Source organism: Pezoporus flaviventris, unplaced genomic scaffold, assembly GCF_033815535.1.
Source record: "Pezoporus flaviventris isolate CSIRO_AGI_PZ_B2104156 unplaced genomic scaffold, CSIRO_AGI_Pfla_v1 ptg000041l, whole genome shotgun sequence".
Classification (NCBI taxonomy): domain Eukaryota; kingdom Metazoa; phylum Chordata; class Aves; order Psittaciformes; family Psittacidae; genus Pezoporus; species Pezoporus flaviventris.
The window spans coordinates 1,701,720-1,725,372 of NW_026892589.1; the positions used below are offsets into that span (position 1 = coordinate 1,701,720).

Below are 23,653 nucleotides of genomic sequence, written 5' to 3' on the forward strand. Positions count from 1 at the left end.
GGCGTGTCCAGCGCAGCCCCCGCCCGGTGCGGGGGAAGATGGCGGCGGCGGCGGCGCTGCGGCGGCTGCGGTGGGGCCGTGGTGGCGGCGGCGGGGCCGGTCCCGGAGCGCGGTGAGTGGGGCCTGGCCGGGACCCCCGCTTCCAGCACCCCTCGAGGCCCCGTCCCCCCCGAGCCCTCCAAGGCCGGGCCTGGCGCGGGGCCCCCGCCGCTGTTAATGCCTCACCGGCCGGGGCCCCACGGGCAAAGGTCCGTCCGTGCAGCGCGGTCCCGTCCGGGCACCACCGGGGCTGAACGGGACCCCCGGGGCTGGGCTGGGGCTTTCCCCACGTCTCCCCCATCACATGGGTCTGGATGGAATGAAACCCCCCCCCCCCGCTGTGGGCATCACGGGCTGTGGGTCCCGGTTCGCCCTCCAACCGCCGGTCCCGGTGCTGAGCCGCTGTCCCTTAGGGGGTACTCGCAGGACGCCGAGGGCAGCTGGTTCCGCTCCCTGTTTGTGCACAAGGTGGATCCCCGCAAGGACGCGCATTCCAACCTGCTCTCCAAGCGGGAGACCAGCAGCCTCTACAAGATCCAGTGTGAGTGCCCCCACGGCGGGCACGGGGCTGGGGCGCTCCCCCCATCACCCATGGGGGACCCCCCCTCCCCGGGTCCAGCCCCAGCCTGGCAGCCGCTCTGTGCTCTCCCCGCAGTTCACAACGTGAAGCCGGAGTGCCTGGATGCCTACAACGGGCTGACGTGAGCCCGGCACCGGGGCTGCAGCGGGAGGGCTTGGGCTGCGCCCTGCTCCTTGCCTCGGTTCCCTCCCTGTGGAACGGGTGCATCCCCCCCCCCCGAGCCGTCCCTGCCCGCACCCCTCGTGCGGGGCTGGGGGGGGGGGGAGCAAACGGGGCTATCGGGGGTGTTTTGGGGTGGTGCTGCCCCCCCACCCAGCTCCTTTCTCTGTGCTCCCATAGGGAGAAGGTGCTGCCCAAGCTGCACTTGGACCCGGACTACCCCTGTGACCTGGTGGGCAACTGGAACACTTGGTACGGGGAGCAGGACCAGGCAGGTGAGGGCAGCGCCAAGGGCAAAGACCTCGGCTCACCCGGGGGTCTGGGACACGGAGGGAGAGGTTCGGGAGCCGTTGGATGGACTCGGGGGGTGCTCTCCCCATCCCATCCCCGTCCCATCCCCGTCCCATCCCCGTCCCATCCCCGTCCCATCCCCGTCCCATCCCCGTCCCATCCCCACTCCATCCCCATCCCTCTCTCTCCTCACTCCCAGTGCACCTCTGGCGCTTCTCCGGGGGGTACCCAGCACTCTCGGACTGCATGAACAAGCTCAAGCAGAACCAGGTACCAGCGGGATGAGGGTGGGGAGGAGCAGCTCGGGCTCCCCCCATCACCTCTGCCTGACTCCCCCCACCCCGGGGCTTGTCCCCAGGAGTACCTGGAGTTCCGCAGGGAGCGGAGCCGGATGCTGCTGTCCCGCAGGAACCAGCTGCTCCTGGAGTTCAGCTTCTGGAACGAGCCCCTGCCCCGGCAGGGACCCAACATCTATGAGCTCAGGACCTACAAGCTGAAGGTGAGACCCACAGAGGGAGGGTCCTGCTTTGGGGGGGGCAGTCCCCACATCCCTCTTGGAGCGGATGAGGTCCGGCTGCCCCCTCTGCTTCCTTTTCTCCTCTATTCCTAGCCAGGGACCATGATTGAATGGGGCAACAACTGGTGAGTGGTGGCTGTGCTGGGAAGAGACCCCCCCTGGATCAATGGGGGGGCTCTTTGGGAACCTCCCCCCCGTGTTGCCCCCAGGGCTCGGGCCATTAAGTACCGTCAGGAGAACCAGGAGGCTGTGGGGGGGTTCTTTTCCCAGATCGGGGAGCTCTACGTCGTGCACCACCTCTGGGGTAAGGGGTCCCTGCCACCCCGGGGGTACCCCCACTGCAGAGGCTGGCTTGGGGGGGGGCGCTGGGTACCAGCTCCATCCTCTCCATACAGCCTATAGGGACCTGCAGTCCCGGGAGGAGACGAGGAACGCAGCCTGGAGGAAGACAGGTTGGGACGAGAACGTGTATTACACGGGTGAGTGGGGACCCCCTGCATTGGGGACCCCCCCCCACATTGGGGACCCTGCCTGTATTGGGGACCCCCTTTCCTGACCAGTCTCTTCCTTCCTTTCCCAGTCCCGCTGGTCCGGACCATGGAATCCCGGATAATGATTCCCATGAAGATCTCCCCGCTGCAGTGAGGGGGGGTCTGCCCACACCCCAAGGGGCTCCCTTCCTGCCTGCACCCCGGCCTCTGCTCTCCTGCCCCCCCCCCATTATGGGGTGGTCTGGGATGGGGGGGAGCCGCCCATCCTGCAGCGGGTCCCCATGTGGGGCAGGGGCCGGCGCTGCGGGGGGGGGCAGAGGTTTGGGGGTGTCTTAATTCCTCCTGATGGGCCCGGTGGGGGCCGTGTCCCCAATTAAATACTGACCATGCCAAAGCCTGGCCCCTGGGGGGAGTGGGGCTGGGGGGGGGGGGGAGCAAATTGGGGTGCTCCAACCGCCCCCTGCATGGGGAGCAGAGCCCCCAGCCTGGTGTCAGCCATGGGTGTCCCCTGCACCAGAACCCCCCCCCTTGCTTTGGTGCCCTGGTACTGCCCGGTCACCCCCAAACCCCTCCGTGTGACATCAGGGACCCCAAACCCCTCCGTGTGACATCAGGGACCCCCCCAAACCCCTCCATGTGACATCAGGGACCCCCCCAAACCCCTCCATGTGACATCAGGGACCCAAACCCCTCCATGTGACATCAGGGACCCCCCAAACCCCTCCATGTGACATCAGAGCCCCAAACCCCTCCATGTGACATCAGGGACCCAAACCCCTCCATGTGACATCAGGGACCCCCCCAAACCCCTCCATGTGACATCAGGGACCCCCCCAAACCCCTCCATGTGACATCAGGGACCCCAAACCCCTCCATGTGACATCAGGGACCCCCAAACCCCTCCATGTGACATCAGGGACCCCAAACCCCTCCGTGTGACATCAGGGACCCCAAACCCCTCCATGTGACATCAGGGACCCCAAACCTCTCCATGTGACATCAGGGACCCCCAAACCCCTCCATGTGACATCAGGGAACCCCCAAACCCTTCCATGTGACATCAGGGACCCCAAACCCCTCCATGTGACATCAGGGACCCCAAACCCCTCCATGTGACATCAGGGACCCCAAACCTCTCCATGTGACATCAGGACCCCAAACCCCTCCATGTGACATCAGGGACCCCAAACCTCTCCATGTGACATCAGGGACCCCCAAACCCCTCCATGTGACATCAGGGACCCCAAACCTCTCCATGTGACATCAGGGACCCCAAACCCTCCCGTGTGACATCAGGGACCCCAAACCTCTCCATGTGACATCAGGGACCCCAAACCTCTCCATGTGACATCAGGGACCCCAAACCCCTCCATGTGACATCAGGGACCCCAAACCTCTCCGTGTGACATCAGGGACCCCAAACCCCTCCATGTGACATCAGGGACCCCAAACCTCTCCATGTGACATCAGGGAACCCCCAAACCCCTCCATGTGACATCAGGGACCCCAAACCCCTCCATGTGACATCAGGGACCCCAAACCCCTCCATGTGACATCAGGACCCCAAACCCCTCCATGTGACATCAGGGACCCCAAACCCCTCCATGTGACATCAGGGACCCCAAACCTCTCCATGTGACATCAGGGACCCCAAACCCCTCCATGTGACATCAGGGACCCCAAACCTCTCCATGTGACATCAGGGACCCCAAACCCCTCCATGTGACATCAGGGACCCCAAACCTCTCCATGTGACATCAGGGACCCCAAACCTCTCCATGTGACATCAGGGACCCCAAACCCCTCCATGTGACATCAGGGACCCCAAACCTCTCCATGTGACATCAGGGACCCCAAACCCCTCCATGTGACATCAGGGACCCCAAACCTCTCCATGTGACATCAGGGAACCCCCAAACACCTCCATGTGACATCAGGGACCCCAAACCCCTCCATGTGACATCAGGGACCCCAAACCCCTCCATGTGACATCAGGGACCCCAAACCCCTCCATGTGACATCAGGGACCCCAAACCCTCCATGTGACATCAGAGCCCCAAACCCCTCCATGTGACATCAGGGACCCCAAACCTCTCCATGTGACATCAGGGACCCCAAACCCCTCCATGTGACATCAGGGACCCCAAACCCCTCCATGTGACATCAGGGACCCCAAACCTCTCCATGTGACATCAGGGACCCCAAACCCCTCCATGTGACATCAGGGACCCCCAAACCCCTCCATGTGACATCAGGGACCCCAAACCTCTCCATGTGACATCAGGGACCCCAAACCCCTCCATGTGACATCAGGGACCCCAAACCCCTCCATGTGACATCAGGGACCCCAAACCTCTCCATGTGACATCAGGGACCCCAAACCCCTCCATGTGACATCAGGGACCCCCAACTCTCTGTGTGCTCCTGGTGCCATTGGGTCCCCATCCGTGTCGCCCCCCCCAAGCCCATGGATGCCCCCGCTATCACTGGGGGTCCCCAGCACCATGGGGAACCCCGCTCCTCGGGGCAGCCTCCCCCCAAGGCGGGGTTGGCCACGCCCACTGCGACCGAAGCCACGCCCACTTATGATCGCCGCTCGCGGTCCTCCGGTGAGAGCGTCCGCTAGGGGGCGCTTTTAGGCGCGCCATGCCGCTCTAGTCTGCTCGTCTGTCGTCACTTCCGGGTGGAGCTGGGGGAAGCGGCGCGGTCCTGGTGTGTGGGGTCTGTGGGGCTCAATGGGGCGGAGGCTCCGGTGTGTGGGGTCTGTGGGGCTCGGTGGGAATGGGGGTCGCTGTGTGTGGGGTTCGCGGGGCTCAGTGGGGTGGAGGTTCCGATGTGCCCGGTCTGTGGGGCTCAGTGGGGCGGAGGCCCCGGTGTGTGGGGTCCGTGGGGCTCAATGGGGCGGAGGTTCCGGTGTGCGGGTTTTGTGGGGCTCGGTGGGGCAGGGGCTCGGTGGGGCGGAGGCTCCGGTGTGTGGGGTCCGTGGGGCTCAATGGGGCGGAGGCCCCGGTGTGTGGGGTCCGTGGGGCTCAGTGGGGTGGAGGCTCCGGTGTGTGGGGTCTGTGGGGCTCAGTGGGGTGGAAGCTCCGGTGTGTGGGGTCTGTGGGGCTCAGTGGGGTGGAGATTCCGATGTGCCCGGTCTGTGGGGCTCAATGGGGCGGAGGCCCCGGTGTGTGGGGTCCGTGGGGCTCAATGGGGCGGAGGTTCCGGTGTGCGGGGTCTGTGGGGCTCGGTGGGGCGGAGGCTCCGGTGTGCGGGGTCCCGGTGGCCCCGCTCGCAGTGGCTTTGCCCCCGTGGCAGCAGCTCTGCCTCCCCTCCCGCAGCCCGGCAGCGCCATGTCCTCGGAGTCCAGCAAGAAGAGGAAGCCCAAAGTGATCCGTACAGACGGGGCCCCGCCGGAGGGCAAGAGGGGCAAAGGCGATGGGGAGCAGGTAGGGCCCCGGCCCCCCCCCCTGCTGCAGCAGGGCCCTGCTGCGCTGAGCTCATCCCAGTGCTGGCTTTATCCTCCCCTTTGGGGAGCTGAAGCCCGTCCCTTAGAGGCAGGGCAGCTCCAATGCCTCTGAAACACTGAGCTTCCAGAGCTGTCTCCATCTCCTCCAGGACTCCTCAAGGAGTCAGACGTTCATGTGGAGACACAGGGAGAGCGAGCGCAGGGCTGAAAGGTCCCTCGGGGCTTGCCCATGGCCTTAAAACGCTCCTGTGAGCAAGGATGCTGGGGAGGGGCCCTTCATCAGGGGCTGCAGGGACACAACAAGGGGTGATGGGTTCAGGGTGAAACAGGGGAAGGTCAGGTTGGAGATAGGGCAGAAGCTCTTCCCTGTGAGGGTGCTGAGGCGCTGGCACAGGGTGCCCAGAGAAGCTGTGGCTGCCCCATCCCTGGCAGTGTTCAAGGCCAGGTTGGACACAGGGGCTTGGAGCAAGCTGCTCCAGTGGAAGGTGTTGGAGTTGGAGCTAGAGGAGCTTTAAGGTCACTTCAACCCAAACCATTCTATGATTCTACGGGGAAATTTGGGTTCAGCCAAAGGGGGGATAAGGGCTGGAGAAGTGATTTCCTTCCCCACTGGTCCTGTGGATGCGCTGGTGCAGGGCAGGTGCCGGTTTAACGCCATGAAAGACAGCCTGAGCCTCCCGGGCTTCGTGCCTGGGGTTACCTGAGTCCTGGCCGTGGGGTTCACGGCCAGAGGCAGGAACTGAGCCCTGCTTTGTGTCCCAGTCCCAGTGCAGGGGAGCTGGGAGGAGGGAGGCTCAGGGGGTGCTCTCTGCCCCTGCAGGACCTCCGCTACTACAGCGAGGAGTGCGAGGTGGACCTCCGGGACCCCATCAAGGACTATGAGCTCTACAGAGAGACCTGCCAGGAGCTGCAGCGGCTCATGGCGGAGATCCAGGAGCTGAAGAGCCGGGGCATCAAGGACAACGTAAGGAGGAGAAGCCTCGGGGCTTGGTTCCATGTGTTTTCCTCTTTGGTGTTTTCCATTAACCTGAGGGAGAGCAGCCTCCCCCCTAGAGCATACACCCCATTGAGCTCAGTTTGGCCTTTGCCCGGGCAGAGATCACAGTCACTGAGTTACTGAGCTCCTGCAGCGTGTCCAGGGGGCTGTGGGGCAGGAATCGAGGCTGGGCTGACCACAGTGGGGCTGGCTGGGTGCTCCCTGTCCTGTGTGGGTCACCAGCCCCGCCATGGCTGGGGCAGGCTTGCACTGGCAGGGTGGCTGCTTCAGGCTCCCTCTCGTCCAGAAGCGAGCCCGGAGCCCTCCTGGTTACATCCAGCGGTGAATCTGAGCGTGGCAATGGGGTGACACAAGTCATGGCCCCCGCAAAGCCCCCCTTGGAGCGGCCCTGCAGGGAGCACGTGGGGCAGAGGGGCTCCCTGTGCCTCACCCCCCTCCCTCCTCACCCCCAGGCTGCGGAGATCGACGAGCGGCGCGTCCAGAGCTGCGTCCACTTCATGACGCTGAAGAAGCTGAACCGCCTGGCTCACATCCGCCTCAAGAAGGGCCGGGACCAGACCCACGAGGTGCAGGGGGGCTGCGGGCCGGGACCTGTCCAGGTCACACACAACGGGCGCTGTGCCACGTTCAGGAGGAGCTGAGCAGCAGCAGGGGTGCGGGGTTTGAATTAGAGAGACTCTCGTGTGCTGCAGCAGTGGTGCTGCACAGCGAAGGAGCTCTCTTTGCTTCTGTCCTCAATAGAAGGGGAAGTCGGAAAGCTCCATCTCAAGAGGCTGGTGTGCTGCAGGCCTGAGGAATGTGAATACAATTGACCCCAAAGCTCTGCACCCAGAGCTCTGAGAGCTCTGCAGTGTGTGAACACACTGTTGCATTGTGCCGCTGCAGAGGCTGAGGACACGAGGGGACTCAGTCTGTGTGCCCCAGCAGGGCTGCCCTGCTCTGTGCTTTGTGCTGGGCATCACTTTGATGTTGTGATCATTTGGTTTCCCAGCCTTTAAAAATGTCTTTTTTTCCCCAAAAAATGAGTAGTTGCACAGCCTAAAACTTGCTGTATGGTGAGAGGGGCTTGGTGACTCCTGGGGGTGTGTTAGGAAGGCAGCAGAGCTTCATCCCCTGCTCTGGCCATGTCTGTGTTGCAGGCAAAGCAGAAGGTGGATGCGTATCACCTGCAGCTCCAGAACCTGCTCTACGAGGTGATGCACCTGCAGAAGGAGATCACCAAATGCCTGGAGTTCAAGTGAGTTTGGCTGGGGGGGAGAGGGGCCCTGGGGTGTCTGAGGTGGGGTGGAGGCCTCCAGTGTTGGGCATCGCTTCCCGTCTTGCCTCAGGCTCTTGTGGGAGGAGAGCGGGTGCTCCAGATGCCACCACACAGGAGAGATGGAGTCTCTCCAGTACTGTCCAGGCTGGGTCAGCCTGGAGAAGAGAAGGCTCCTGAAGGGGAGACCTGAGAGCAGCTCCAGTGCCTGAAGGGGCTGCAGGAAAGCTGGAGAGGGGCTTGGGACAAGGGATGTAGGGACAGGCCAAGGGGAATGGCTTTAACCTGCCAGAGGGGAGACTGAGCTGAGCTCTGAGGCAGAAGCTCTTCCCTGTGAGGGTGCTGAGGCGCTGGCACAGGGTGCCCAGAGAAGCTGTGGCTGCCCCATCCCTGGCAGTGTTCAAGGCCAGGTTGGACACAGGGGCTTGGAGCAAGCTGCTCCAGTGGAAGGTGTCCCTGCCCGTGGCAGGGGTTGGAGCTGGAGGAGCTTTAAGGTCCCTTCCAACCCAAACCAGGCTGGGATCCTGTGTTCCCAGAGCAAAGGTGTTGTCATTGACCACTGCCCTGTGAGCCATGGTTGAGCTGGGCTGTGCTGCAGCATGTCCCACCCTTCCCTGCTCTGATCCATCTGCTCTCACAGATCAAAGCATGAGGAGATCGAGCTGGTGAGCCTGGAGGAGTTCTACCAAGAGGCCCCCCCTGAAATCAGCCGCCCTGCCATCACCCTGTCCGAGCCCCACCAGCAGACACTGGCCCGCCTGGACTGGGAGCTGGAGCAGCGCAAGAGGTGGGGCAGTGGTGTCTGGGGCTGGTGTCGGGGTTGAAGCCTCTGATGTGGGGGATGGAGGTGTTAACAAGCACTCAGCACAGTGTAGAACCTGGGGCATCCGGTGTGTAACTGAGCCCTTGGTGTGGGGATTCGCTCCATGGGGACCAGGGCTTGGTGGGGTCCTTGTATCATAGATGAGGGAGAGTCCTGGGATGCTGGGAGTGGAGCAACCTCCAAACCAGTACAAGGGAAGCCCCAGGCTCTGGGTGGTGGCTGTGAAGGGCTCCAGAGGAGCCCACGTGTTCTCTCACCAAGGCAGTGAACATCAGCAGCAGCTCCTGAGCACCAAGGGGTGAAAATGAACTTGGTGCCATGAATTTTGATCCCATACAAAGACAGGCTGAGAACACTGGGGCTGCTCAGCCTGGAGAAGAGAAGCTGTGTGGAGACCTCAGAGCAGCTTCCAGGGTCTGAAGGGGGCTGCAAGGATGAGGAAGGGGACTCTTCATCAGGGACTGCAGTGATAGGACAAGGGGTGATGGGTTCAGACTGACACAGGGGAAGTTCAGGTTGGAGATAAGAAGTTTACTGTGAGGGTGCTGAGGCGCTGGCACAGGGTGCCCAGAGAAGCTGTGGCTGCCCCATCCCTGGCAGTGCTCAAGGCCAGGTTGGACACAGGGGCTTGGAGCAAGCTGCTCTAGTGGAAGGTGTCCCTGCCCGTGGCAGGGGTTGGGACTGGATGAGCTCTAAGGTCCCTTCCAACCCAAACCATGCTGGGATTCAATGATAACTTCATGTTTCCTTGGTGTCCCTTTGGAGGCTCTTGCAGCAGGGACTGGGGATGCCACCCACTGCAGAGGTGACAGTGAAGGGCGGGTGGTTACTCACTGCCCTGGTTCCAGCACATGTGCCATGCAGGGCAAAGTGATGCCTGCAGGGAGCTAAGTGAAGCCAGGCTGGCTCTGGCGCTGCCTCTGCTCCTGCCTGTGCTCCTGCCGCTTGCCACAGTGGGGAGCTGCCTGCACAGCGCTGCTGTGGCTGAGCTGCGGCAGCGCCGTGGCCTGGGGCAGGCAGCCCGTGCCCGAGGAAGGGATTTGGGTTGGAAGGAGCCCGGCGGGGGCACGCACTGACCCCACACAAGCAGAGCTGTGCTTGCGAGCAGCAGCGTTTCAGTCCTGCAGTGCCAGCTCTGTTGCTCCCTCTCGGAGCTGGGGTCCTCCCCACTGTGGGTGCTCTCGTCCTGTGAGGAGCATGAGCTCCCCCCCCTACTGCTTGTCCTGGGCAGCACGTTCCATGCTCAGCTGTCCCTGCTCCTGCCAGGCAAGGGTTTGCCAGCAGCAGCAATAAGGAGACTTAGCGCTCTCCATATACACACGGGTGGCCAGGGCTTGCAGGGCCGTGGGGAACATGAGTTTTCCTGGGCTTTCACCAGTTCATGGAGCACTTGTTGTGCACTAAACCTCAGCTCTCAGGAGTTAACTGCAAGGACTTGATGTGGAGAAGCCTCTTGAGGAGCTCGGTGGGGTCAGCAGGGCTCCAGCAGCTTGGAGAGGCTGCCTGGGAGTGGATCTGCTCAGCTGCTGTCCCTTCTCAGAGCACAGCTTGAGGCCAAGCTTCCATTTCCTCTCCCTGTTTGTTTTCCAGCTCTCATGGGTTCCTTTCTCCCCTACTTGCCCTTGGTCTTAGAGCTCTTTGTCCCCATGTCTGGGCTCTGCTGGTGCCTGCAGTGAGTGGTCAGGTCAGGAGCGCTGGGGCAGGCTCTGTAGCTGTGCTGTGTGCTGATAACCAATTCCTACCCCCAGGCTGGCAGAGAAGTACAAGGAATGCCTGACCAGCAAGGAGAAGATCCTGAAGGAGATCGAGGTGAAGAAGGAATATCTGAGCAGCCTCCAGCCTCGGCTCAACAGCATCATGCAGGTACTGGAGCCCCACAGGAGTGGGAGAACACCCGAGGGCTGTGTTGAAGAGGTGGATCCGCTCTGGAGACATCCCATTCCCAGTGGCCCAGGGGTGGATGTGCCTCCTGCCAGGGCTCCTCTGGAGCATCCATGTTTATGCGGCAGTTCCTGCGGATGGAGGAGCTGTTAAATGGGCCTTTCCCTGGGGAGTCCACGCGGTTCCAGCCCCTTGTGATTGCCCTGGCAGGGAAGAACAGGAGAAGGAACTGGGTTATTTTCAGATCCAGAAGTTTTCCAACAAGGAGAGCTGCCAGCCCTCCCCTGGGGGCTGGCTGTGCCCATGGCTGTGTTTAACCCTGCACCGCGGCCGCTGTGCTGGTTTCCAGTCTCATGGCAAAGGGGAGTAAGGAGGAGGAGCTGCTCCATTCCCAGTGATGAAGGTTGACTCTTGTCCCTCCAGGCCTCCCTGCCTGTCCAGGAGTATCTCTTCATGCCCTTTGACCAGGCACACAAGCAGTACGAGACGGCCCGGCACCTCCCACCGCCTCTCTACGTCCTCTTCGTTCAAGCCAGTGCCTATGGTCAGGCCTGTGGTGAGCATCAAGGGGGGCACAGTCCTCAGGGACACCTTGAGGGGCTGTCACCAGCTGGGGGCAGAACTTCCCCCAACAGGATGGATTTCACTCCTGCTTGCAGCAAGCACTGCTTCAGGGATGCTTGTGTGCATAGGGTCATGGTGTTGGAAGGGAGCTTAAAGCTCCTCCAGCTCCAACCCCTGCCACGGGCAGGGACCCCTTCCACTAGAGCAGCTTGCTCCAAGCCCCTGTGTCCAACCTGGCCTTGAACACTGCCAGGGATGGGGCAGCCACAGCTTCTCTGGGCACCCTGTGCCAGTGCCTCAGCACCCTCACAGGGAAGAGCTTCTGCCTAAGAGCTCATCTCAGTCTCCCCTCTGGCAGGTTAAAGCCATTCCCCTTGGCCTGTCCCTACATCCCTTGTCCCAAGCCCCTCTCCAGCTTTCCTGCAGCCCCTTCAGGCACTGGAACTGCTCTCAGGTCTCCCCTTCAGGAGCCTTCTCTTCTCCAGGCTGCCCCAGCCCAGCTCTCTCAGCCTGGCTCCAGAGCAGAGCTTCTCCAGCCCTCACAGCATCCCTGTGGCTTCCTCTGGCCTCACTCCAACAGCTCCATGTCCTTGTGCTGGGGGCCCCAACACAAGAAGTGTTTGATCCCATCTGCTCTGCTGCCAGATTCTGCTGAGCCCAGAGCGTCAGGGTGGCCCCATGGCCAGGCACAGTGAGGCAGCAGCATTTGAAACCTTGTTTGCTCAGCTCCCTCGCTGGAAGAACTGCTTGGGAAGCTGCCTTCCCACTCTGCCCCCTTCCCAAGGTCAGCAGGAATGTCCCTGCAAGCTGGCTTGGTGCTGATGTGGCCTCCCAAGAGCTGTCATCCCATGAGGTGGGTGCTGGGTTGTGCCACCCATGAGTGCTGGTGACTGCAGAGCTGTGTCCTTCCCACAGCTCACCTGAAACCCTACATCCCCTTCAGCAGCTTTGTGTTTTGAGAGCCTTTCTGAAGCTTCCCTGAGTGGGGAGGAATTTCCCAGCAGGGCCCAGGAATCCCCTTGGGATGCTGTAGTGTGGAAGCTGCAGGGGAGCATGGAAGGACCACGCTGTGCACTTGGGTCCACACCAGATCCCTGCTAACCTGTGGCCACAGGGACAGCTCCTCGCTCCCTGCTCCCAGCCCCTCTTGGAGGGGTTCATAAAGATTTGACCTTCGTGGTTTCCAGGGCCAGTCCCTCAAACCCCAGCATTTTCCCTTCTCTCACCCCATCCTTCCCAGGAGATCCAGCCCTGCAGTGGCCCCATAGAGCCCCCTGGACAACGGCCTCTTCCCACTGACCCTTCCTTTGAGGTTTCTCTGCCAGTGGGAAGTGGGAGCTTCTGCCAACTGCCTTGCCCAGACAGAGGGGGGTTCCTATCTTGGTTTTTGTGTCTCCTCTGTAGATAAGAAGCTCGTGGTGGCCATTGAAGGGAATGTAGAGGAAGCCAAAGCCTTGTACAAGCCGCCTGAGGACTCGCAGGGTGAGTTGGGGTGGTGGTGCCTCTCTGCAGGCAGAGGGTTGTGTACAGAAGCGGCTGGGTGGTGAAATGGTGCAGTGTCAGAGCTGCTGGCCCCAGTCCCTGGCACCTCATCCCCTCCGTCCCGAGCTCCTCCCTCCAGATGGATGCTCACAGCCTGTTAGAGTGAGCCCTGGCACTGGGGATGTGGTTCTGGGTGTCTGCATCCTGCCAGGGCCCTGCTTTGCAGGGACAGAGGTGCCTGGGGGAGCTGGGCTCTTACAGAAGGGACTGGCACTGCTGCTGGTTGTGGGGGAGCTGCTGAGCCCAGGCAGCCCCTGCTGACCCCCCTCTTTCTGCCCAGACGATGAAAGCGATTCTGATGCTGAAGAGGAGCAGACCACGGTAAGGGGTAGCACTGTCACCATGGGCAAACTGGGCTGGGCCTGGTAACGGGGACGTGCGAGGGGAGCTGGGCCCTACGTGCAGTGAGCACATGTGGACGTGCACTGAGTCAAATCCAGCCATTCCTCGGGAGGAGAGAGGTGCCATGCCCAGTTCCTGTCCCACGTGCAGGAGAGCCAGGGCTCTGTGTCCCACCACGCTCACATCCCACCTGGCAGCTCTGGCTGGAGCTGCTCCACTTTGTATAAATAGCCTGGGGCTGGAGGCTGGAGTCCAGCCTGGAGGGACCCAGCTCCATTCCCTGCTGTCTGGCAGAAGCATTGAGCTGGACTCTGCACCATGGTGCTCCCCTGGGCGGCATTTAGGTCTAGGTTTGGGGTTGGAGGCTGTAGGCACTGGCTGTCCCCAGCATGAAAGCCCAAGGAGGTCTGTGCCACCAGTCCTCACCGCCCAGCAGCAGTGCCTGGTGTCTTGGGCTCTTGCTGTGAGGAAGGGTAAAGGGAAGACCCTTGGCTTCTGCTCCATGCTATGGAGAAGCTTTTGGGGCCAACAGGTCCTTGTCCTCATCTCACAGGGGTGGGGAAGCTCCTGGAGGCTGACGGAGGGGCAGGAACCATCCTGCTTTGTCCTCACCCTGCAGCAGGGTGGGGGTTTCCTCCTCCCTCCTTCCCCAGGCTGCTCAGTGCCCGCAGTGCTGGGGACTGGGGAGGGAGGCCAGGGGGAAGGAGCAGTGGGAGAGGAGGGTGGGCCCTGAGGAGCAGGAGGGGCTCTGACAGCTCTGTTCCACCCCAGAAGCGGCGCAGGCCCACCCTGGGCGTGCAGCTGGATGACAAGCGCAAGGAGATGCTCAAGCGCCATCCCTTGTCCGTCACGGTCGACCTCAAGTGCAAGGGTAAGCAGGGCTGGTGTGAGGGATGGGTGACAGCACCCAGGGAGTCACCCAGCGCCAGCATGGGACCCTGGCTGCCCCACTCCCTGCTGTCCCAGCAGAGGGGCACATAGATCCCCTCTGCAGAGCTCCAAGCTAGAGCAGACAACAGCAACGACCCTCCTCTGTTGGTGCAGATGAGAACGTGCTTCATCTGACCTTCTACTACCTGATGAACCTCAACGTCATGACCGTGAAAGCCAAGGTGGCCACTGCTGTTGAGATGACAACCGCCATCAGTGCCGGGTAAGGGGATGCTCTCCTGGCTTGGCCTTTGCTGGCTAAAGGAGACCCAAAAGAGCACAGCTCCATCTCTGCCCCCAGGGAGGCTTTTCACCTTGCACATCCTCTGCCCTGTGCTGTCCTTCCCTTTAGCTCCAGGGCCTTGCCAGGAGCCCTATCAGGCTGCTGCAGTGCAGGCAGCATCCTTCTCCTCTCCCTCTGTCACAAGCCAATGGCAGAGAGCTTGGGAATGTCTTAGGGGAGTGATGCCAGACCTGTCAGGAGCTTGGGGAGAGCCTCTCCTGCTTCTATCATGCTCTTGCAGCCCAACTGCCCCCCTCCCTCCTGCAGCCTGTGCCTGGCAGCTCCCAGTCCCCGCTCACTCTGCAGGTCACCTTGTCTTGAGCACCAGAGATGCAGCTGCCTCTCCCTGTGCTCCCCGGAGCCCGCTGGAGCCTGATTTGTGTGAGGAATAGCTGCAGTGGGAGCCTGCCCTGGGAGCTGCCAGCTCTCCAGGGGCAATCCCAGGCCAGGAGGAGGTGCCTGAGGAAGAGGGAGGTGGGAGAGGCTGGTCTGGGTGTACCTGGGAGCAAGTGCTGCCTCCCAGCCTGTCCCATCCAGAAAGAACCTCTTGGTGTTCTCTTATCCCTTTAGGTACCCCAGCTCCCCATGGCAGCAGTTAGAGCCTCTCTGCAGGGTGCTCCCTCCCTCGAAGCACTTGGCCAGGGCGGTTGTGACTTGAGCCAAGGCCAAGATTCCAGCCCTTTATGCTTGGTCAGGTTTGTGAGTGCAGTCAGAGCTGAAGGATCTGATTTTGTGAAGCAGAATTCCTCTGCTTAAGCTTGTTGGGTGGCAAACAGGCATCAGGCTGGGCCCTGCCTGTGCTGGTGATGCTTCCCCTTGCGCATCAGTGGGGTTCCGTGGGAGTTAATGCACTGGAGTGAGCAGCCTCCTGGGAAGCAGGGAGCTGGTGCCCTGTGGTTTCACAGCCAGGGAGGAGACAGGTCTCCTGTTGGAGTGAAATTAGGGAAAAGCCATTCATGGTCCTGAAAGCCACCTCATGGAGCTCATAATCCCCTTCGCTGCGCTCGGAGCCTGTCAGGGGCCGCCCCAGCGGGACAGGGAGCACCGGCTGCTGCTGACTCCTCTCTCCCCTCTTCCCACCAGTGACCTGCTCTCCCCGGACTCCATCCTCAACTGCCTCTACCCAGGAGACCACGGGAGGAAAACGCCCAACCCGGCCAACCAGTTCCAGTTCGACAAAGTGGGGTGAGCGGGGCGCTGCCCCACACAATGGGGGCAGCTTCACCCAGCTGGCCAGGAAGCCAGTGTCCTGCCAGCTGGCACTGGGTGGGCTCACAGAACCTTGGGGTGCTCCCTCCAGCTGCCTCACAGGCAGGGAGTGCTCTGGGGGTGGCACAACCCTTCCTTGTTGTCCCCACAGCATCCTGACCTTGAGCGACTACGTGACAGAGCTGGGGCACCCCTACGTGTGGGTGCAGAAGCTGGGGGGGCTGCATTTCCCCAAGGATCAGCCTCAGGTACATCACACCTCCTTCTCCTCCCCACTGGAACATCGAGGTGGGGTTTGGAGACACTTGTCATCTCCTGTTGCTCCCAAACCACGGGGCGGGCTCAGTTGGGATCAGTCTGCAACGGTGCCACCCCAATGCGTCTTACCTGCCACGTGTGACAGTCTGAGCCCTGCTACAGGCACCGAGCAGTGACTTGGGCTGGCCCCTGTGGCCAGGTGGGTGTCTGTGGAGGACACAGGCTGCTGTGATGGTGACAGCCCCTCCTGCCCGCAGCACACGGTCACTGCTGACAACACGCTGAGCGCCAGCCACATGGAGCTGACGGTGAAGCTGCTGCGCTCGAGGCTGCAGTCCCGCCTGGCTCTCCACAAGCAGTTTGCATCGCTGGGTGAGTGCCCTGGGGACAGGGGCTGTGGCAGCAGGGTCCTCCTGCACAGGAGGCCCGACTTATGTCACCTTGCATGGTGCCACCCTCCATTCCCAGCCGTTCCTTCTGTCCGCAGGGGCGGTGGGGACTGCCCTGTTGTGGGGGGAGAGGAAAGCTGTGCCCCCTCTCAGACCCCAGCACCCCTTTGGGACTGGCCATCCCTGCGCTGGGAATGGATTTGGGCTGTGGTGGGAGGTGGCCCACGCCTCCACTGCTTTAATCTGGGCATCTCTCAGAAGGATAACGGTGTCCTCAGGTGCTGGGTTTGGAGCATCCCCCCTGCAGGACAGTGGCAGAGCCTTGTCCCCAGCCCTGCACTGCTCAGGGGGCCTTGTCCTTGGTTCCAGAGCACGGTGTGGTGCCAGTCTCCAGCGAGTGCCAGCATCTCTTCCCAACCAAGGTTGTCTCACGCCTGGTGAAGTGGACTGCCATCCCCTATGAGGACTATGCAGTAGGTGCCGAGCATGAGGCTGGGTTCCTTTATCCCTTCCATCTCCTGCACGGTACCAACACCTCCTCATTCCTCTCGTCTCTCCTCACAGGAGCTGCCCTACACTAAGGATGTGATCGAGGCTGGCTTGGCTGAAGACACTCACCTCTACTACATGGCCCTGATCGAAAGGGGAACAGGTAAGAGCTTTCCTTCCCCTGGCGACTTCTGACTCCCGCAGTGGGTGCCCCCATGGGTGATGTTTCTTCCCTGCCCTTCCCAGCCAAGCTCCAGGCAGCCGTGGTCCTGAACCCCGGTTACTCCACGCTGCCGCCCATCTTCAGCCTCTGCCTCAACTGGAAAGGAGAGCGAACGGGCAGCAACGATGACAACATTCGGGTAATGGGGGCTGTGGGGAGAGGAGGCTTTTGGGGGTGTTCCCAGCAGTTCTGTGTCCATCGGAAGCTATTGGGGTGAGCTGATGGCCAGGGCAGGCCCCGGAGACCTGGTGGCTGCAGCACAGACCCAAACCGGCGCTGCCCCAATCGCTCCCTCTTCCAGGCCATGGAGAGCGAGGTCAATGTGAACTACAAGGAGCTGTGGGGGCCCAAACCTGGCCACCAGCTCCTCACCAACCAGCTGCAGCGGCTGTGCATGGTGCTGGATGTGTACCTGGAGACGGAGCCCCATGACACCAGCGTGGAGGGGCCCAAGGAGTTCCCCCAGGAGAAGATGTGTCTGCGCTTGGTCAGGTGAGAGCGCAGGGCCAGGAGGAACCCTGGGTATGGGTTGAGTCCTTGCAGGGCTATGGTGGCACTGCTGGCCCCTGGAGCATGGCCTTGCCTGAGCTGGAGCCTCTCCTTTAGTTGCCTATGGGCTCCCTGCCTGCTGTGCTCTCAGCCCCTCCCTCTTCTCTTGCAGGGGACCATTGCGCCTGAAGCCCTTCAAGTTCAACTACCCCCAGGGGTTCTTCAGCCATCGCTGAGGGTCCCTGTCCCAGCCTGGGCAGTTTCTTCTCCAAGGTTTTGAGTTTCATTAAAGGGTTTTGTAGCCAAAGGGATTAAACAGTGAAGGAAGCAGCGTGTGGGGGCCCCGTCTGTCCTGAGGGGACCACAGGGGCTGCAGCAAGCCCCAGTCTCTGGTGCTGCTGATGCATCCCCTTGCCTGGCACAGTGCCTGCCTCCTGCCCTCCCTCCCTGCCTGCTGCTGCAGGGCCTTGGGACCATGGAACTGAGATAGCTAAAAACTGACATAGCTAAAAATAGCCCTTTTGCACAGCCTGCACTGCAGCCCCAGCCTGTCCTTGTGCTGGCTCCTTGCTGACTCAGCACAACCCTGACGCTGCAGAGGGGCTTCAGGGCCTCCCTGCACTGTGTGAGGGGCTGGTGGGGATCCTGCACCCCTGTATGTGGACAGGGAGGTGGGGCCAGTCCCACAGCCATGCTGGCAGAGGTGGGGCTCTCTCCCCATTCCCAAGGTCCTTGTCCCTCCCTCCTCTCCCCTTCTTCCCTGCAAGCAATTTCTCCCCCATGAAGGCCACCAGCCCCTCTCCCTGCTCCCATTCAGCCCCTGCAGCATTAACCCAGGCCCCTCCAGCCCCCTGAAGCTGTGCTTTTGAAAGACAAGGAAGATCAAACCCCACTGCAGTCCTTCATGGGGAGCAGGGGCTGACCCTGGCTCCAGCCCACCCGGACACAGGCTCTGCCTGCCGGGGGCTGGGTTTGCCACAGGGATCACCCCAAGCCCCCCTCCAACTGCGTGTGCCACATCCCAGCACCCCAACCAGGCTTTCCCACCTTCCTCCACCACCCCTTCCTCCTCCTCCTCCCCCCAGAGAGGAGCCAGCAGAGCCAGGGCATCTCTGTAAGCACTGTATTTGGTTATTGCACAGGAAGCAAACAACAGTGGGCTGGGGTTCCTGGTGCCCCATAGGTGTCAGTGAGCGGTCCCATAGCACCCAGCCTCTCCCACCAAAGCCGGTTGCACTCGGGTCACTGCTCAGAGGTACAATTGACCCCACCAGCCCCCTCCCAAGCAGCTTGAGCTCTGCATTGCACTCATCCATCATTGCACATACATGAGATAAATGCACTTGGTGGAGAAGGGCGCTGGGGGCTCTTCTCCTGGGTTATATTCAAGTGTTAAACGTGGCACACTGGGCTAGGGAAGCTTCGGGCAGGGCACGAGGGGCTGTGGCTCTCACATGGACATAGTGCTAAGGTCAAGGCTGGCCCAGCCCTCGGTGAGGAGCAGAGCAGCTCCTGTGCCCAGAGGGGATCCTCAGCGCCCGGGGCCCCGCTCACTTCTTCCCCACAGCCGGCTCTGGGGCTTTGCCCTCCTTGCTGGAGGGGACCTCAGCCTTGGCAGGCTCTTTACTGGCTTTGGGCTCATCTTTGGGTTTAGCTTTAGGCTCCTCCACCTTCTTCTTTGGCTCCTCCACCTTCTCCTTCTTTGGCTCCTCAGCCTTCTCCTTCTTTGGCTCTTCGGCCTTCTCCTTCCTTGGCTCCTCCACCTTCTCCTTCTTTGGCTCCTCCACCTTTTCCTTCTTTGGCTCCTCCACCTTTTCCTTCTTTGGCTCTTCCACCTTCTTCTTTGGCTCCTCGGCCTTCTTCTTTGGCTCCTCGGCCTTCTTCTTTGGCTCCTCGGCCTTCTTCTTTGGCTCCTCGGCCTTCTCCTCGGCTTTTGGCTTCGCAGCCGCTTTGCTGGGCTCGGGCTGTGGTTTTGGGGGAGCTGCCTCCTCTGCTTTCCCTTCCTGCACAGGTTTGGGGGCTGGCTTGGTGGGCTCCTTCACCTCCTGAGCTGCAGGCTCCGGTGCCTTCTCCTTGGGCTTCTCCTCCTTGGCTGGGGCATCCTTTTTGGGAGCTTCCTCAGCTCCAGGCTTGGTGGAAGCCTTCGTCTCCTTGGGCTGCTCCTCCTTTGCAGGGGCTTTCAGCTCCTTTGGAGGGGCCGGGGTGGGCTCCTTGGCCGGGGCCACTTCCTTCACAGGGGACTTGGCCTCCTCCTTCACAGGGGACTTGGCCTCCTCTTTCACAGGGGACTTCACGGTCAAGGTCTTGGCCTCCTCCTTGGAAGGGGTTGGGGGCTTCTCTGGGGACTTCACCGCTGGGGGCTTGGGCTCCTCTTTGGAGGGGGCTGCAGGTTTCTCTGGGGACTTCACTGCTGGGGCCTTGGCCTCTTCTTTCAAGGGGGGTGAGGGCTTCTCTGGGGACTTGGCTGCTGGGGGCTTGGCCTCCTCCTTTGCTGGAGGGGCAGGTTTCTCTGGGGACTTCACTGCTGGGGTCTTGGCCTCCTCCTTCGAGGGGCTTGGGGGCTTCTCTGGGGACTTCACTGCTGGGGCCTTGGCCTCCTCCTTCAAGGGGCTTGGGGGCTTCTCTGGGGACTTCACTGCTGGGGTCTTGGCCTCCTCCTTCGAGGGGCTTGGGGGCTTCTCTGGGGACTTCACTGCTGGGGTCTTGGCCTCCTCCTTCGAGGGGCTTGGGGGCTTCTCTGGGGACTTCACTGCTGGGGCCTTGGCCTCTTCTTCTGTGGGTGTTGGAAGCTTCTCTGGGGACTTCACTGCTGGGCTCTTGGCCTCCTCTGAGGGACTTGGGGGCTTCTCTGGGGACTTGGCAGCCACCGGGCTCTTGGGCTCCTCCTTTGAGGGGGACTCTGGTTTCTCAGGGGACTTTGCCTCCTCTTCACCGCCTGCTTCAGCTGCCTCCTCTTCCTCCTCCTCCTTTTCAGCCTCTTTCTCGGCCTCCTCCTCCTCCTCCGTCACCTCCTCGGTCACCTGGATTTCCTCCGTCTGCTCCTCCACAATCACCGTCTCCTTCTCGGATTTTTCCACCACCTTGATCTTCTCCTCGCTCTTCACCTTGATGCTGGCAGCGATGCTGGGAGCCTTGGGGACCACCTCGGGGAAGGACAGCATCCCAAAGCCAGACTCCATCCGGTATTCCTCCCCTTCCAGGAGCTTCCTGCCAGGATGAGACCAGAGTCGGGCAGTCAGTGATTGCTGCTCCCCTCATCCCATGCCCGCAAGCTGCCAGCCATGGCCTGCAGCTCCATCTCCCTCAAGGAGTGTCCGCAGGGACACCGGTGCCAGGGGCCCACCCCCTACCTATAGGCAGCAATTTCGATGTCCAGGGCCATTTTGACGTTGAGCAGATCCTGGTACTCTCGGAGCTGAGCTGCCATCTCCCACTTGGTGTTCCTCAGCTCGCTGTCAAGCTGCTGGATGGTTTCCTGCGGGCAGGGAGCGAGATTGGTGCCATGGGGAGGGCACAGTCCCCTCATGCAGGGTGTCACAGAGCACCCCTAAACAGTGCCCTGGTCTCCAGGTTCACCCAGCATCAGGGTGCCCTCACCGAGGGGCTGCAGCCCCCCTGTGGATGCAGAGGGAAAGGGATGTGTCCAGGGGCTGTCCCATTCCTGGTGGAGGCCCCAGCCCCTTCCAGGGCTAACTAAGGCAGGGACAGAGAGTGGGAATGTTTCTAGGATTTGGGCAAGTCTGTGGCCACCAAACCACTGCCTGAGGTTGATGGGGACAGTGTTTCAGCCCATGGCCACCACCCCGCACACCCCTTTGGGCTTTGCATCCCAGCTCTGGGACACAAGACGTGACCAGAGCCATTTGTGACCAACAGCATGGACAAGTCAAAGAAAGGCAGAGGATGGCTCTAGACACAACCCTGAGGGTTTGCCACGTATCCTCACGAGCTCGGATGCCAAAGCAGCAGCTTCAAAGCTGCTCCTCCCCAGCAGCTGGAAAGTCCCTGTCCACTGGCCGGTACCCAGGCTGCCGCCCTACCTGGTAGGACAGGACATCTGCATGATGGCGCTCCTCCGAGTCCTGCCGCTGCCTCTCCAGCGACTCCTGGGTCCCTTTGAGCGCTTCCAGCTCGGTGGTCTTGGACTGGAGCTGGCGCCGGTACTCGCCGATCTCCTCCTGCGCCAGGCGGATGGCGTCCGTGTTCACCTTGGCCACCTCCGAGAGCTTGTCCAGCCTCACTGCAAGGGGACAGGAGAGGCTGCAGGCACCTCCAACCCTGCAGAACAGCACATCTATAGGGGCCCCCCATCAGTTCCTGCTGCGATCTATACATGTGCCACTGCTCGCACCCGGCCACGGGTGGACCCATTGCTCTGCGGTGAGGCAGGGGGTGGGGGGGTGTTACCGCAGTGTCCTACAGCCCCCCATCTGAAGGATACAGAGGACGCGAATTGAGGGGGACACACACAGAGCCTCTGCTGCTGCCCCAGCGCGCCCATGGGTGCGCCGCGCCGCTGTCCATGGTGCTGAATGGCCTCTGTCCACGGTGCTGAACCGCGCCCGCCCCGGTGCCCCACCCTGCAGCGCAGCAAGGACACTGCATCCCCCCCGCACTGCAGCGCACTGCAACCCCTCTGGCGTCCCTGCAGAGGAAAGGGCCGCACCGGTAGGGCACCCCTAAGGGCAGCCTAACGGGGGGTCCAGCCCCCCAAAAGCACGCTGTGGGGCTGGGGTGAGGGGGGAAACAACGCGGGCACTCACCGCGGAACCACTCCTCTGCCTGCAGGGTGCTGCGCGCCGCCGTGCCCTCCAGCTGGGCGCGCAGGTCGCGGAGCGCGGCAGTGACGCCGGGGCGCAGGGCGGCGGGGAGCTCTGCGGGGGGCTCCACGCGGGCTTCCCGCAGCAGCGCTCCCACCTCGGCCCGGTGCTGCCGCCGCAGCAGATCCGCCTCCTCCCGCAGCGCCCGGGCGCGCTCCTCCAGCGGGCCCCGCGCCCGCTCCTCCTGCGCCGAGAGCTGGGCGAGCCCGCGGGCAGCCGCCTCCAGCTCCGCTCGCTGCCGAGCCTCCTCCTCCAGCCGGCCCCGCAGCGCGGCCACGTCCTCGGCCAGGCGCGACCGCTCCAGGCGCAGCTGCCCCTGCTCCGCTCCCAGCCGCAGCACCGTGCCCCGCATGTCGCGCAGCTCCCGCGCGTACAGCTCGCCCATGGCCGAGCGCCCCGCCTGCTGCTGCCGCAGCGCCGCCGCTTCCGCCGCCAGCGCCCGGTTCTGCTGCTCCAGCGCCCGCACCCGCTCGATGTAACCCGCGAAGCGGTCGTTCAGCACCTGCAGCAGCTCCTTCTCGTTCCGCACCCGCGGTTCGCCGTTCATCGAGTCCAGGCTCTCCGTGGACGAAGCGGCCGCGCTGCCGCCGGCTCCCGGCGCGCCCCGAGCCCGCCCCAGCACCACCGAGCCCGGCCACGAGTGGAACCCGCTGGAGGCGGCGGAGCGCAGGGGGCCGCGGCCCGGCTCCTTGCGGAGCCCCCCCGGGGGGCCCAGCAGCGGCTCCAACAGCAGGCTCATGGCTGCCCCGTCTGCGCTGCGGCACCGGCACCGCTGCCGCCCCCTTTATAGCGCTCGGGGCCACCGCTCCGCCCCGGCACCGGGGATGGGAGCGGCCCCGCCCAGCGCCGCAACCCCGCGGGTGCGCGGGGACCCCCAAGGCAGAGCCCGGCCCCACCGAGGGGCGAAGGAGAGGGGGGTCCCCTACAACGGGGGGCCCTGGGGGGCTCCACGCCAGACTCCTCCCCATTGGTGCCCCCCGTGGGTCCCGGCAGCTCCGGGGGAGGGGGGGGGTATGTGGGGAGGTTACCGCACCGCTCCCCCAAACTGACCGGGGGGTGGAACTTGGGGGGCTCAGCGAGGGCTGCCCGGCCAATCAGCACGCGTGGACAGTCAGCACATATAGACCGCTGGCCAATCAGCATCCACGGCCCGCGGGGCTAATCGGCACATAAAAGGTCGGACGAGTCAGCAGGCGGCTATACAGGTGCCTACTGCTCAGCCAATCACAAGCCAGGCCCATAGAGCTCAACCAATCAGCAGTCAGGCCCATAGAGCCGAGCCGCTCAACCTGGGACCCAGCCAATCACCAGCCAGGTACGTCGGGCCGAGCCAATCGCGGGTCTCGGCGCAGTTGCGGGGTGCCGGCGGCGCAGGAGGAGCCGCGGTCCCGGTGCCGGAGGGGAGGCGGTAACGGGGGTGACCCCGTCCCGTGCCCGCCCCGGGTCCCGCCGTAGCCCCGCCCACCGCAGCGCAAGCCCCGTCCACGAGCGCGCCATTTCTGCCGTAGCCACGCCCAAATCCGCCATAACCGCGCTCACCCCGCCTTAACCACGCCCACGTCAGGCGAAACCACGCCCATTTTGTCCATATACGGGGTGCGGCTCCGCCCATTCACCCTCTAGCCCCGCCC

At 62.7% G+C, this 23,653-nt stretch overlaps 3 protein-coding genes across 3 annotated transcripts; 2 read left to right on the forward strand and 1 right to left on the reverse strand.

The window, feature by feature from the left end:
• Positions 1–5: 5 nt before the first annotated feature.
• NIPSNAP1 (nipsnap homolog 1) lies at positions 6–2,328 on the forward strand. Its single transcript, XM_061465649.1, has 10 exons — positions 6–112; positions 453–580; positions 695–740; positions 959–1,053; positions 1,269–1,339; positions 1,428–1,568; positions 1,680–1,711; positions 1,796–1,890; positions 1,982–2,065; positions 2,167–2,328. Exons 1-10 carry the CDS (start codon positions 39–41, stop codon positions 2,229–2,231), a joined length of 831 nt encoding a protein of 276 aa, XP_061321633.1. The 5' UTR covers positions 6–38; the 3' UTR covers positions 2,232–2,328.
• Positions 2,329–5,359: 3,031 nt separating this feature from the next.
• THOC5 (THO complex subunit 5) lies at positions 5,360–17,525 on the forward strand. The gene is made up of 19 exons (XM_061465746.1): positions 5,360–5,508; positions 6,349–6,492; positions 6,978–7,091; positions 7,665–7,762; positions 8,421–8,567; positions 10,352–10,466; positions 10,908–11,040; positions 12,453–12,530; positions 12,871–12,911; positions 13,704–13,803; positions 13,977–14,085; positions 15,229–15,330; positions 15,506–15,602; positions 15,870–15,984; positions 16,371–16,474; positions 16,566–16,653; positions 16,737–16,852; positions 17,015–17,205; positions 17,375–17,525. Exons 1-19 carry the CDS (start codon positions 5,413–5,415, stop codon positions 17,436–17,438), a joined length of 2,052 nt encoding a protein of 683 aa, XP_061321730.1. The 5' UTR covers positions 5,360–5,412; the 3' UTR covers positions 17,439–17,525.
• Positions 17,526–18,310: 785 nt separating this feature from the next.
• On the reverse strand, positions 18,311–22,802 carry NEFH (neurofilament heavy chain). The gene is made up of 4 exons (XM_061465747.1): positions 21,966–22,802; positions 21,243–21,442; positions 20,553–20,677; positions 18,311–20,409 (listed from the first exon to the last, which is right to left on the reverse strand). Exons 1-4 carry the CDS (start codon positions 22,759–22,761, stop codon positions 18,753–18,755), a joined length of 2,778 nt encoding a protein of 925 aa, XP_061321731.1. The 5' UTR covers positions 22,762–22,802; the 3' UTR covers positions 18,311–18,752.
• Positions 22,803–23,653: the final 851 nt, after the last annotated feature.